This window comes from Bombus flavifrons, chromosome 1, assembly GCF_040668555.2.
Source record: "Bombus flavifrons isolate JBK064 chromosome 1, iyBomFlav1_principal, whole genome shotgun sequence".
Taxonomy (NCBI): domain Eukaryota; kingdom Metazoa; phylum Arthropoda; class Insecta; order Hymenoptera; family Apidae; genus Bombus; species Bombus flavifrons.
In genome coordinates, this window is record NC_138442.1 from 2,796,367 (window position 1) to 2,809,374 (window position 13,008).

A 13,008-nucleotide genomic window follows, 5' to 3' on the forward strand; every position below is an offset into this window, starting at 1 on the left:
ATTAATGTATCGTTATATTTCTAATAGAATAAATTTTTAATAAAATCTAATATTTAAGGTTTTATCTATTTTAAATTAATTCTCAAATGGAATTAGTATGAATCGTAGTACAAAATAACCAATCCTATTTTTCGCTATATTCCCAATTGTTGCAATCATATCGTTACAAATTATTTATAAATCATCAATAAATTTTACATGCTACAAAACACATTCGTATACTCCTGCTCGAAAGTTTGGAGTATGCTTTGCCATTCGAATGAAACAAGCTTTTTCGTACACCTTTGTGAGAAATAAGAATACGACAGTTATAATTTTACTTTTTAAGCGTGATTAATCCACTATAGTTTCGATACTATAAAAAGATAATATTACAGATAAGATAATTACTTATTTAAGGAATTCATTGTTTCTCTTAGAATCCTGACCCACTTTCACGAAAATTAAACTATGATTCACGTACGTATACAATACTAATTCTTCATTCGCCATTTTCAAAATCAGGAAAACCACACAAATTTAAATAATTGTTTGATTTTCACGTATAATTCATATCGATCAACAAATTCCCGAATAGAAAAGAAAAGCTTAATAGGTAAAGGCGAAACTCGTCGAAGACCGCGATGACACGAAAGTCGAGTCTCTCACGAGTCACGCGTTCGAAGATCTCATGGAGCAGGCGACAATCGTTATTATCGGATTTTTTAGAAGCTCTCGTCGATTCCCCGATCCCTGGCAAGATTGAAAACTTCGAAATCGCCATCTGGTGCGTCCGGTATATCTGGTGCAACTGGTATCTCGGGTCGAAGGGCCACGCAGTCCCGTGGCGAACACTCGACACGGCCCTCGGATCCGCAGCTGCATTCGATGCAGTTTCCGGTCGAATGCGGAAGTACCTCGCCCTCGCGATATTCCCTTCCTGTAATCAGAATATCGTGTCCGTCCGGACACAGTATTTTACATTTCTCTTGGATTTTTCTCTTGGCCTACCTATAAGTTGCTTGAAAATACCAGACGATTCTACGCTTTCAATTCTCGATTCTTGTTGTTTATTATGCGATGGTTCAAGAGAGTATTAGAAGAGTATAAGGAGAACGATATGTGTTATGTGATATGTAAATGTAGAAATATATGCATGTATTGCAATAGTCTATAAGCGGAGAGTAAGGATGTGAGTGAAAGCGTAGATAGAGAAGGATTAACGAAGAGGGTTAAAATGTGAGAGAGGCTGAGAGAAGATAAGAGAAAGATGTAAAGCCGAAGGACCATTCTAACTGTTAAGCGAGAACTATGCACAATGTGAATCTTTTATTATTGTATAACTTTTGTACATTGTACATCGTGGCATGACTCTACACACCTGGATAAGTGAAGATTTGTAGAAAGAAGTTGTGCAAAGTTGATCTTGACTATGATTTTCGAAGCTAAATACTTTTTATTTCAGCGTATTCCGCTCATTACGAGGAACGAAAGTCTCAAAGGAACTACGCTAACCAAACGATCTCATCTTCCGGAAAAAATGTTAAAGTTTTAATAATTTTTAAACTGGCTTCATTCACAATATGTTTACATCTATATTTGTATTTAATGAGGAAATGGCGTGCTATTTACGAAGCAGCAGGACATCACAGATTAGCTTGTTAAATATATCGGGATACAAGAATAGTGGAAGATCTCTGCGTGCAGAAAGCATTCCGTGACATTGCGATTTTCAGCGACTGTGTTAACGATTCGGTGATCAAGAATTAATATCGCGACGTCTAAATGCAGGTCGAGACCGCATAAATAAACATCTTTTTCTTGAAGAAGGGATTATTTAATATCCATGGTTCCAGTTTGAGACTGTTGTTCCTCGTGATGAGCAAAATACATTGCAGTAAAAAAATTTTGACTGTAAAAGTCATGCTCAAGGTCAATTTTGTACCGATCCAAATTTCCACCGATCCACGGTGTGGAATCATGCTACAGTGGTTTTTGGATCTACCTTCTATACACCCTATACATACAATAAATAATAAATACTTTTTATTCGAATAATGCGATAATACAAATCGTCCGTGTAAGGACTTCTCTGGTCTAGCATATTGATACCAATTTAATCTATTTATTATTATATATGTATTGTTTTATTATTGTATTCATAGATTATCTATGCATATACAGGGTGGTTGGTAACTGGTGGTACAAGCGGAAAGGGGTTGATTCTACGCGAAAAAAGACGTCGAAAATATAGAATAAATTTTTTTTTTAATTTTTTCTTTTTCTTTTTTTTTTTAATTTTTTCTTTTTCTTTTTTTTTTAAATTTTTCCATCGAGACAACGATCTACAATGAGAGCCGTTATAACGTACCGCACGCGTACCGAGCGAAAATTCAAAGTCGATTTTCTCGGAAACAAAGCCTCAAACGAAAAATTTTTGTTCTATATTTTCGACTTCTTTTTTCGCGTAGAATCGCCCCCTTTCCGCTTGTACCACCAGTTACCAACCACCCTGTATAAGACGTGGATTAGTCCTATGATAATTGCATTGGCTGCGGATTTGAAGAACTCGATGATTTTCAGTATTATCGTTGTTAGTAACAGGGGCAATAAGGTATATCCTATACGAAGAAGAAACAACTTTCTTGTACCGTTAGCTTCAATATAATATTTGAACTTTTGAATTCTTGTAATTTTTTGTTAACTATGAAGATACCCGATAAATACAATTTTGAGTATACAATTTGTTTCGTGTGGACTAAAAAAATTAGGCGTTATACATATACGGTTTAATGCGGGGTTTCTATACAAGCTTTCCCAAAAAGGTACAGAGACATGTTTGGGTTCTTGAAAGCTGTGTTGTCCCTTCTTTATCGTCTAATCCTCTGCTTTCTTTCTCTCACTTCCTGGAATCCGGAATATTTATACATCTACGAAACGATTAGAAATTTCAAGAAAACACGTAACCAAAACAAATAATTATTCTCTTACCTACGGTGATTACAAAAAAGTATTTATGCGTATCCCTGTTTTCCAACGAATCGTTCTTTCTCCTTTTTTTATTAATGTTTATATTTCATTTTCATGGTATCAAATTTTTGTAGTCGTATTGAAGGTGCCATTGAATGATACGAAATTTAAACTTAATTCGTTTGTAAATGCTACACTAAATACAATGGCGTGCTAATATTTTCTGTATTCGTTGTACTTCTTCGTGAAAAACCGTCCATGCGATGCGAAACTAATTACACTGTAATTCTATTTGCTTCGAATAGCGGCTATCTGGTCGATAGTTTGCGGCTGTGTAAAGAACCGAGTTGAAACAAACTACGACTGATCTATTACCCATCACGAGACACGTAGTTGGTACTGGCTGCAAGGTAGTCGAGTAGGTCGCGTTAATCTCCGCGTATCCCTGTTGCTCGACAGAAGGCTCCTCCGCCGGATCACCGGAAGCTTCCAAACTGTCGACGGCATCCGTGCTTCCCTCCAGCGACGGCGTGTAATTACTTTCTATCGTCGTCGATGGGAGGAACGAGGGGCCGGCGGAAGGATCGGTGTTCGGATTGTAATTCTGCCACCAACAATATACTTCACCGGCGACGCACAGACAATGAGAGTTCGGGTCGTACGATGGTATCTGGAACGGAAAGAGAAAATTCATACGTTCAGTCTCGTATGATTGTATGCCATGTTATCCTTGTGCGACACGACGCCGCGACAGTTGGATAAGGTAGTTAGTACGAATATACGTTGTTAGAGGCAGATATGTCTTTTTCAGTTGCAGCCTTTTTACGGGGATGTTGAAGAAGTTATAGTAACGAGATATTTTAGTAGGGTTATAGTAATTAAAACTTTGATACTGCTACGTCCTTCTATATGAAATAATTGATTTCAGAAACGTGTAAAATTGTTCAAAATTTAGTGACAAAAAATGCTGTTAAATGTTTATTAGATTTCGATTTAAAATTTGAAGTTAAGTGAACGCAATGTGATCGATATTTTGTCAGTTTTTTTTATTAAACATTTTTATTAAACAAAACATAAATCAACGTCAAATTCCGGTCTGTTCTTTTTCAGAAAACTTTAGATTTTGACGCAATGTGATAAAAGTTGTTTGTAACATTTTGCATTAGAGGGAGAGATAGCCTGCAATTGATGTGAAAAAATTAGATTGGGTAATGCAAACATTAAAAATGTGTCAAAATATTGTTAAATAAGGATTATTATTGCTTCGATATATAAGGTCAAAATGTATCGAATGTATTCAATTTTGTAATATCGGAATATATTAAAGGTGTAATTTTGTCCGATTAATTATAATTTATTAATAATGGATTGAAAATACAGATATTAGTTAGACAGAAAAACGATGTTTGATTAACAGGAAAACTAAATGCAACGCTCGTATTTACATCAAATAACTTGATAACTATTTGGTAACTCTCTCTCTCTCTCTCACTAGCAACTCTAACACTCGACAACACTCGCAACTCAATTCTAACGACTCTATGCTTCGACGTCTCGATCAACTCTGACCCTCGCCAATGCATTCTTGCTCGGTCGTGCTCGCTCTTGCTCTCGTCCTCTCACACACACACACACTTTTCGGCTCACATACTCTGGCCTCTCGATTGCCACTCCTTGAAATATGAAACCGTACTTCTGTTTTGACGCTGCTTATCTTTTCTCGCGTCACTGTTACTAGGCGCTCTTGGATGTAAACAAACCACAAAAAGACGACGTACACGGTGTTTTCTAATTTCAGCCGATCTCCAATCAAAGCTATTCTACGATATTACAATTTGTTGTACTGTTCGACCTAATCCTTTCGTTACGACGGACGACTATAGCGGCTCTCTATGAAATGCTATTCATATATGTATGCACTATGCGCGACTATAGTCATTTGTCACAAAACGTCGTGCCTCGCCGCGCCATTTAAGGCCATTTTTGGTTGAACGACTAAAAGCCATTCCAACTTGATTGAAACTGTGTTTACATGTGCGAATTCGAACAACCTAATTAAGGTTCATCGACTCGATCGTTCTTCCAAAAATTGCCTAATGCAAACAAGGTTTTAGATATGTATATATATGTAATGTTGTAATATTTTTGGAAATTAGGCGATCGATTCGAGAAAACTCAAGAATCGATTTTCTATAGTCTTCTTCCGTATCTCCTAAAATCTCCGCTTCTAATCCCTCTTCTCTTCCTCCTTCTAACTCTTGCTTTTCTTTTTCTTTGTTCTCCATCTTCGCTTCTCGAACCCTGTTTTATTCTCCTTCCTAAGTCCTTGTCCTTCTCTATTTATATCGTTCGGCCGACTCCCAGTAAACACAGGGAAAGTCAAACCGTCGGTTGGTCTTCTAAAGTGTATAGAATTTACATATATATACAGTGACGAGCAAAAGTGTAAACACACTCCGCTGATTTTATGTAAAAGACGATACTGCGACTAATTTTTTAAGTGATCGGTAAAGATTAGGTAACGGTAACTACAAGCTACGTCTGATTAACGAAATGTAATAGTTCATTTTCATTAACATTAATAATGTACAGAACATTTTACAAAAATAGACATCTCAAATCGTGTTTACAGTTTTGCACTTTAATTATACTCGTCGAATTAAGGTTTCAACCTAGTATTTCCTCCACTTTCCTTTACTTTTTTTTAATGCTTTTAATCTACGAGGCATACTGTCAATTGAATTTTTAATTATTTGTGGTTCAATATTGTACTATTTTTTTTCGCATAATAAACAGTTTCAGAAAAAAAAAAATTGGTAACTGTAGATTGTACAATACATTTTGATAAATTTGTTCATAAATTTCTATAAAAAAATTTGTTCAATATTGAAATATGTGTATATATAAAAATCAATGAAATGAAATAACATAAATTCTCAAAGCATGAAATTTTGACATCATTCGTGTTTTAATTATTAAAAGTTCAGTTCAGAATTAGTACGATTGCAGCATAATGAAAAGATTGTTACAGTATACGAAATGTAATGTTCATGAAAGGGACTGAAAGAAATTAATTAGATAAGAGGCAGAACTAATTAATGGATAAAATCTTAAATTCGATATATAATAAAACTTGTATAACTTCTATGATTTCAGTCTAATTTATATTCCAGAAATGTAATAATTGTCTCTTTTTCCAGACAAAATTTTACGCGTGTTGTTCATTATATATTTCTTCCTTTTCTTTCAAAATTAATGAAATGTATGGTACGATTAATTAAATATATAACAAATAAAAACTAGACTACCTATGAAATTCTAGCTTTTTCTGTCCGTATTTTAATTGGGAATGGAATTTTTCTTCATTTCAAGGAATATAACAATATATATATGTCGGAGATGAAAGGAAAGCCGAAGCCGTTCCTTGGAAATTTTGGGAACATCCTCTAGTACTCTAGCCTGGATTTTATCATAGCTGTAATTGTTCGAGATTTGTAATAGCGAGATTGGGTTCGAGGTGACAATTGGTCGCCGAACGTAGCCACAGTCACGGGATGTACGTTTTGCCTAACGGAGGTCTGGAGTGGTTGTATGGGTTTTCCGAGAAATGTGGTTGTGGCGGCATGCGGCCCCGGGAGCGGGCCTAGCCACGTGTGATACAATGGGTCATACATTGTATTACTAATCAAACTCCAGGCAGAAATTGCCTAACAACGGCGTTTGGAACTCTCTCGATGCTTCCAACGAGTCTGCCTAGCAACGGCGTTTGAAACCTTCTCGATGCTTCCAAACAGGTATAGAAAAACAAATGCAATCGTACAGCGAGAAAAATCTCGACGAGGCTGGCATTCTTGCGACTGCTTTGGAGGGTGACACGTCGAGTTTTCAACCATCGTATTTCTGTGCTTAAGATCAGTCTACGCTTAGTAAAGAGTTATCCCGTTGGCTGTGGATTCGTTTGAACTCAAAAATATTGTTAATAGCGTTCATTAAACTTATTGTTCGTAAATCATACTATTCATTGAACTTACTATTCGTTAAACTTATTATTCATTAGACTTACTATTTGTTAGACTTATTATTCGTTCAACTTATTATCCACTAACTTATTATTTGTTAAGCTTATTATTCACTAGACTTATTATTTGTTAATCTTTGTAGTAGACTTATGTATACGTGTAAATATAATCTCGGTTGTGTAAAACAATGGTCAATTCACGTGAAGAGTTGTTACGCGCCCAAAATTCCAACCATAACCCGACATATATATATATATATATATATATATATTCAATTTATTTTCATCCACGTTGCTAAGATATATGTACGTGTTTTAGTGCTTCGTTGAAGATCTTATTCGAATGTGCTTGTTAAGATTTAACAAGGTCTTGTTTTACATCTGCCAGAAGCTTATTCGTAATGTATTATTAATTAACCTCGATCCTGCAAATCTGCTTCGTACAATTCCAATAAAATGAATTATAGATACAAGCATCTAAATAAGTAATTTCTTTTACGCAAGAATAAATAAAAAAATTGGAAATAAATTGTTTTCTGTTTTAATATACTTAAACATAATTTGAAAAGCATACGAGACACGTTACAATGGCTACAGTAGTTATATATTTTATTTTCATAATATAAAACAAATGTACTCGTATGAAAGTATTGCTAAATGATATTTAATATACTTGGGTTTAATTAGTCAGTATATCAAATGTCATAATAAATACAATGACGTACCAATACATTTTATAGCCACTGTAAATTCCAATAATCAATACTTTATAATAATTATATAATCAATGCAACTGAACTTTCTCAACCATTTTTGACTCAATCGCATTTTTCTAACGTTAACGAATATATCAAGATTGAGAAACATATAAAAAAAAATTCTTACTAACACGCACGATTTCCCGTTTCAATTTAATGTTAAACATTTTCTTAAAACATTACGAATCTTATTTGATTGCTAATCGGACCAAGATAGAAATATAAAGGTTTGAAGATATCACCAACTTTTCTCATTAAGAAAGAAAAACGCACAAATTAAATGAGAAGATCAATATTCCCAAATAGCATTGGAGGATTTCCCTCAATGCCCACGACACCTTTAAATTCGAAAAAGCATAAAACATTTGAAAATCTATGGAAACGAATGCATATGCAGAGCTTAACGAAACGGCTCATATTTTCTATATACACTCGACGGTAGGAAAAGGTCGCAGAAAAAACGAATAAAAAGAACGCGATGAGTCGGTGAAACATGTCATTAATTACTATACACGCTTCGTACCTAACGAAGAAACGTGAATCCGTCGCGACGGCGGCGTTGCCACTCGAAGTTCATTGGAAGTCGTCCCCTAGGTCCTACATTAATTAATAATGTCAAGGCTTGATATGACATCGACGAGTAAAAGAACGCTTCTGAAAAAGGTAGAAAGAGAAAGAGAAGAGAGAAAAATCGAGTAAACATCAAAGCAAACCATATAAAAAAAAAGAGGCGGAAATGATCATGTACAGGCTGTTGATATTTATACAAATTCATATTTTTATGAATATAATTAAGGAAACGAAACGTAGGCAGAGAACTGTTTCACGTATTAAATATCATAAGAAGTATTTTATTAGGCTGTTTGGAAAGTTTATAACGAAATTTAAGAAAATTCTAAAGATATTGTGCTTTCATTATAGAATTTCGATAATATTTTGTTATTTTTCTGGGTAGCTCTTTTTGTGATGTAAAAGATATTTTGGAAATGTCAAGATATGAATAAAATGGGGCAAATTCCCAATGAATACTTTCGCCTATTTTTCATGGAAATAATATATCTCTTCCTTGCTGGAAATGACACTGTTTTTATTACTCAGAAAAATTGCTACAGAAAGATATCTGTAATTGACACATTTTTCACGTCCAATTAGAAACACTGTTTGTCAAACAGTATTTTGCAAAATTACGTAATTTTTTTTGTTAGATAATATTCTTTATATCTGATAAATATATGTAACATATAGAATATAATAAATACATCAAACTGTAGAACATAAAATTACTTATTATGTAAAATGCGAAAATGTCAAAAGCGCGAGGAATTTTTCAAACAACCCAATATTTTCGATATTTTATATATAATATATTTTTGCGTATTATATGTGCGTTCTTTTTCTTATTTTCTTATAGATGGATAAAAATCTGTACTGTACTGTACATGTGACGTTCGAAACTTGAGAGAGACATCGTCGAAAGAAACGACACAAAGAACAGAAAAAAAAGCAGTGGCATGGCAAAAGAGGGTGCAGAGTCAGACGAACGATGCGAGGTGATTAATTTCACCGGAGAAATTCGCGATGCAGCGACGACTTTCGATCTATTCTCGCAGGTATCGCTCGATAACGCGCCTATTAATTGGATACCGATTCCTATCTCAAGAGAGACATTGTTACTCGTATATAGGTGTCCCGACGAAATTTCCATGGAATATTTACGAGACGCGCTGCGAATATTTACGAATCGTGACTTTTATGCATGCTTCGGAATTTTTCACGCGTCCATTCCACCCTTTGAATTTTTCGACCTGAAACAATGTCACATTTTGACAATGTCTCAGAATACGATACGTATACTATATCAGTGTTACTTCCAAATTTTTGCATAAATATTCGGACGCTTGAAAATTATTGCAGGTATCGATATAATGCAAATGGAATGTTGAATGGAATGGATATTACTAATCATGAAATTTTCTCATACCGTTAAATATCAACAGTATTATGGATGAAGAAATTTGTTATAAATGACGTACATTGAACGTTAGAGAGATTTATACACATCAAAAGTTCATTATTAGTCATCATAGACAGTCGCTATGTTCGTATGATCCTGTTACAGAAGTTCAGAATGGAAAGAAGAACACGAAAGTTGCTAGAAACAAACCTAGTACATAGGAAAGCTTTAACACTTTCTCTACATCACTCAGTCAGGTCTTTAACACAAAAAAACTGTAAATGAAGAAAATTATAACAGCTGTATTGTAAGAAATTCTTTATCTTAAAGTTGGTGATCCTTACAAACCTGTAATAACGAAACTGAATAATACTGAGAAAGTACCTTGAATGAATTGGAAATTCACTTCCACAGCATTTACGTGCAGTTAAAGTTTGATTTGAAAAAATGACGTTTCATATGCACCAATCGAATACGTAAAATATATGTACCTATTTCAAATGGAAATTTTGAATTTAATTTCATCAGATCTGATTTTTGAAAAGGATGTTTTATCAAACGTATATTTAACAGAACGCTTTGTACTTATCTGTTGAATTCATAATTCACACGTCTTCGATAGACTAAACGCTAGCCTTTTACCGGATTACGTCGCTTGTTACAAAAGTCACGTGAAGAAAGCATGGAATTGTCATCGACTTACATCCATGCTATATTTAAACAGTCTATTTCAATAAACTTTCGCCGCTGATTTTATTTCAAGTAACCATACACTACTAATAGATATCGATATAGACAATAGCCAAAATCTATTGGTATTTGTAAATAAAAAAGCAACAATAGAAGTTCAATGGATGAAAATTGATCCTGCGGTGTTATCTGAGTCAAGAGCATCTGTTCGTTATCTGGATCTGAGAGTGATTAAAATATGTGTTCCTAGCAGGGATCGAATGAAACAGTTAACTTTTCTAGATAAAAGTTGTTCTCTGAACTTTCAACTTTTCAATCATTTTTTTCTGCTCTACGTTAACTTTGTACCTTGACATTTTAATTCAGGTTGTAAAAGTTCTGTTAGAATAGTTTTGTCATTTTGTATTGCGTTAACAAAAGTTCTGAAGGATCATATACCATTTAACAGATATTTTAGGGTAAAATATATAAGTTAGAATTATTTTTAAATTGGCATTACTAAAGGAATTGAAAGTAAGGTAAGTATAGAGGAGAAAGGAAGTTGTGATTTTTATAATCGTAACTGTTTCATTGTACTGACAACACGAGGAAAATTGAACAAAACAAAATGAATTAATGTGAAAAATTCAGATTGGGAAACGTAAACAATAAATATGGATCAAAATATCGTTAATAAGGATCAGCTAAAGATTTTCGTTGTTTCGACATATCAGGTCAAAACGTACTAATTCTGTTATGATGGTCAAAATGTATTAAATGTATTGAATGTATTGCATATATGTATATATATATTATATATGTCGGATTACCACTGGGCGTAAGGTTGTGGGCGTCAGATGTATCTTCGCGGGAATTAGCCATTGATGCGGTACAACACAGGTGTAGTTTATTGCAATAATGGAGTTGTTACAATCTTGACAGTTAATCACGGCGATTAGACACTCGCGAAGCTAGTGACAATGGCTTCAGGTTCGTTAACGAATCCACGGTCAACGGGATGACGAATGCGATCTGATCCACGTATGACTCCACGTACAAGTAACTTATCTGCAAGAACTCCAAGCCAAAAGAAAGAAGAAGAGCGAAAAAAAATCCAAGTGGAACTGTCCTTATATATTCCTCTCCCCACCTCTCGGGTCAATCTTTGTTTTTAAGGAGGGGGGGGGGTAAGATTAATTTTAAAAAAGGCATGTTTTTGTGAATTTTTTGTGACGACACAGTTAAAATCTCTTTTTTAAAACCAATAGTACATTAAAGTATGACATTCGAAGAATATTGTGTAAAATTTTCACGGAGAAATATTAAAAAATACGGCAATGGCAGCAATTATTCGGACGCGTCTCGGAAAAAGGTGTAATTGCGGTGGCCCTGATAACTTGGTGCTGGATCATCTGAAATAAAAAAATCAAAGTTCATTCGTTAGGTAACAGTTTTCCCCAGGTAACGCTGCGAGGGTTTTTCGAAATTTCAATTTTTCACTTTTTTGGAACACTTTGAAGGGAAAAACGCGATTTTGTGCGAAAAAATCGGCTAATTTGTTATTGTAAAATAAGAATAATTAACAAATTTGAAAAAACTCTCCAGCGTTATCTCGTAAATTAGGTACAGAAATAGTGTTCAAAATTTCAAAAGGATCGGTGCACTAGTTTTGAAGTTCTCAGGGGCACCGACTTTGAAACGTGAGTTGTGTTGAAAACGCTTTAAAGTTTTGAACACTAAAAAATCTGGTATGAAACGTTCATAAGAGAATTTTATCGGCTTACCTCACACCGAATCATCAATGCCAGGTCCATAAAAGATGTTGCTATCATCCATGATGTCTAAAGCATCTTTTTGCTCCTGTCTACGACGAATCCTACCTTCTTTAGTTTGTCTTTCAGCTTCCTGCTCTGCTTTGCTTATACGTATGGAGTCAGTTGATCACGCCCAGTCACAAGCACTTGATCCACTACCGATTCCCATGTCTTGCATGAAGGTTAGTAAAGCAAAAGAACCTTCGTTGAAGACACTGGCTGCCACATAAGCTGCAATTTCAACGATGACAGAGGTTCCACTCAAGTGCTTTGGTGAGATTTTCCAAATAAGTTGGTTCAAACTCTCATTGCTGTCCTGCGTGAAACCTCCGACACATCGCTCCAGGAGAGCATCTTTGCTCAGATTTTCATAGATAGGCTTGATGGCATTCAAAACATCCTCGGGAAGAGCACTGTACGTGTGTTTGAACGAATCCAATGCATTAGCAGCTGCAGCTTTTTGCCATTCGCACCACGAGTCCGCGCCGCTCGGGCATTTTTTATGCTGTGGATTCTCGTCCGTCGAACTGTAGTGAAAGAACGTTGCCCAGATAGCATTCTTCATATTTTCCATGGAATCAGAGTAACGTCTAATAGGCAAACCGTAGTATACCGTCGGTTTATCAATCATTTTAGCCGTAAGCTTCCCTTTACCAGACAGACTCTTTCTTTTGATCTTCTTTCCAGCCTTAGTTTCAGTAACGACAACGGTATTTTTGACTATTTCACGTAGTGCCCATTCTTTTTTGAACATGTCCTACACATTCTTTTTTCACTATTGAAAAATCATCACCATAAGGTTTAAAATTCACTAACCCGGGGTAAGCTTTAGAGTCACCGTCGGGT

At 34.9% G+C, this 13,008-nt stretch overlaps 1 protein-coding gene and 1 pseudogene across 2 annotated transcripts in view; both read right to left on the reverse strand.

The window, feature by feature from the left end:
- Window positions 1-532: 532 nt before the first annotated feature.
- Window positions 533-13,008, reverse strand: part of LOC138184159 (kielin/chordin-like protein) — a 252,414-nt gene continuing 239,938 nt past the window's right edge. For both annotated transcript variants that reach the window (XM_069121883.1, XM_069121891.1), the window contains exons 3-4: window positions 3,325-3,619; window positions 533-919 (exon numbers count right to left, since the gene is read on the reverse strand). In XM_069121883.1, coding sequence (XP_068977984.1) covers window positions 705-919; window positions 3,325-3,619 — 510 coding nt within the window. In that variant the 3' untranslated portion in view covers window positions 533-704. The remainder of the gene's footprint in view (window positions 920-3,324; window positions 3,620-13,008) is intronic.
- On the reverse strand, window positions 11,556-13,007 carry LOC138184175 (uncharacterized; annotated as a pseudogene).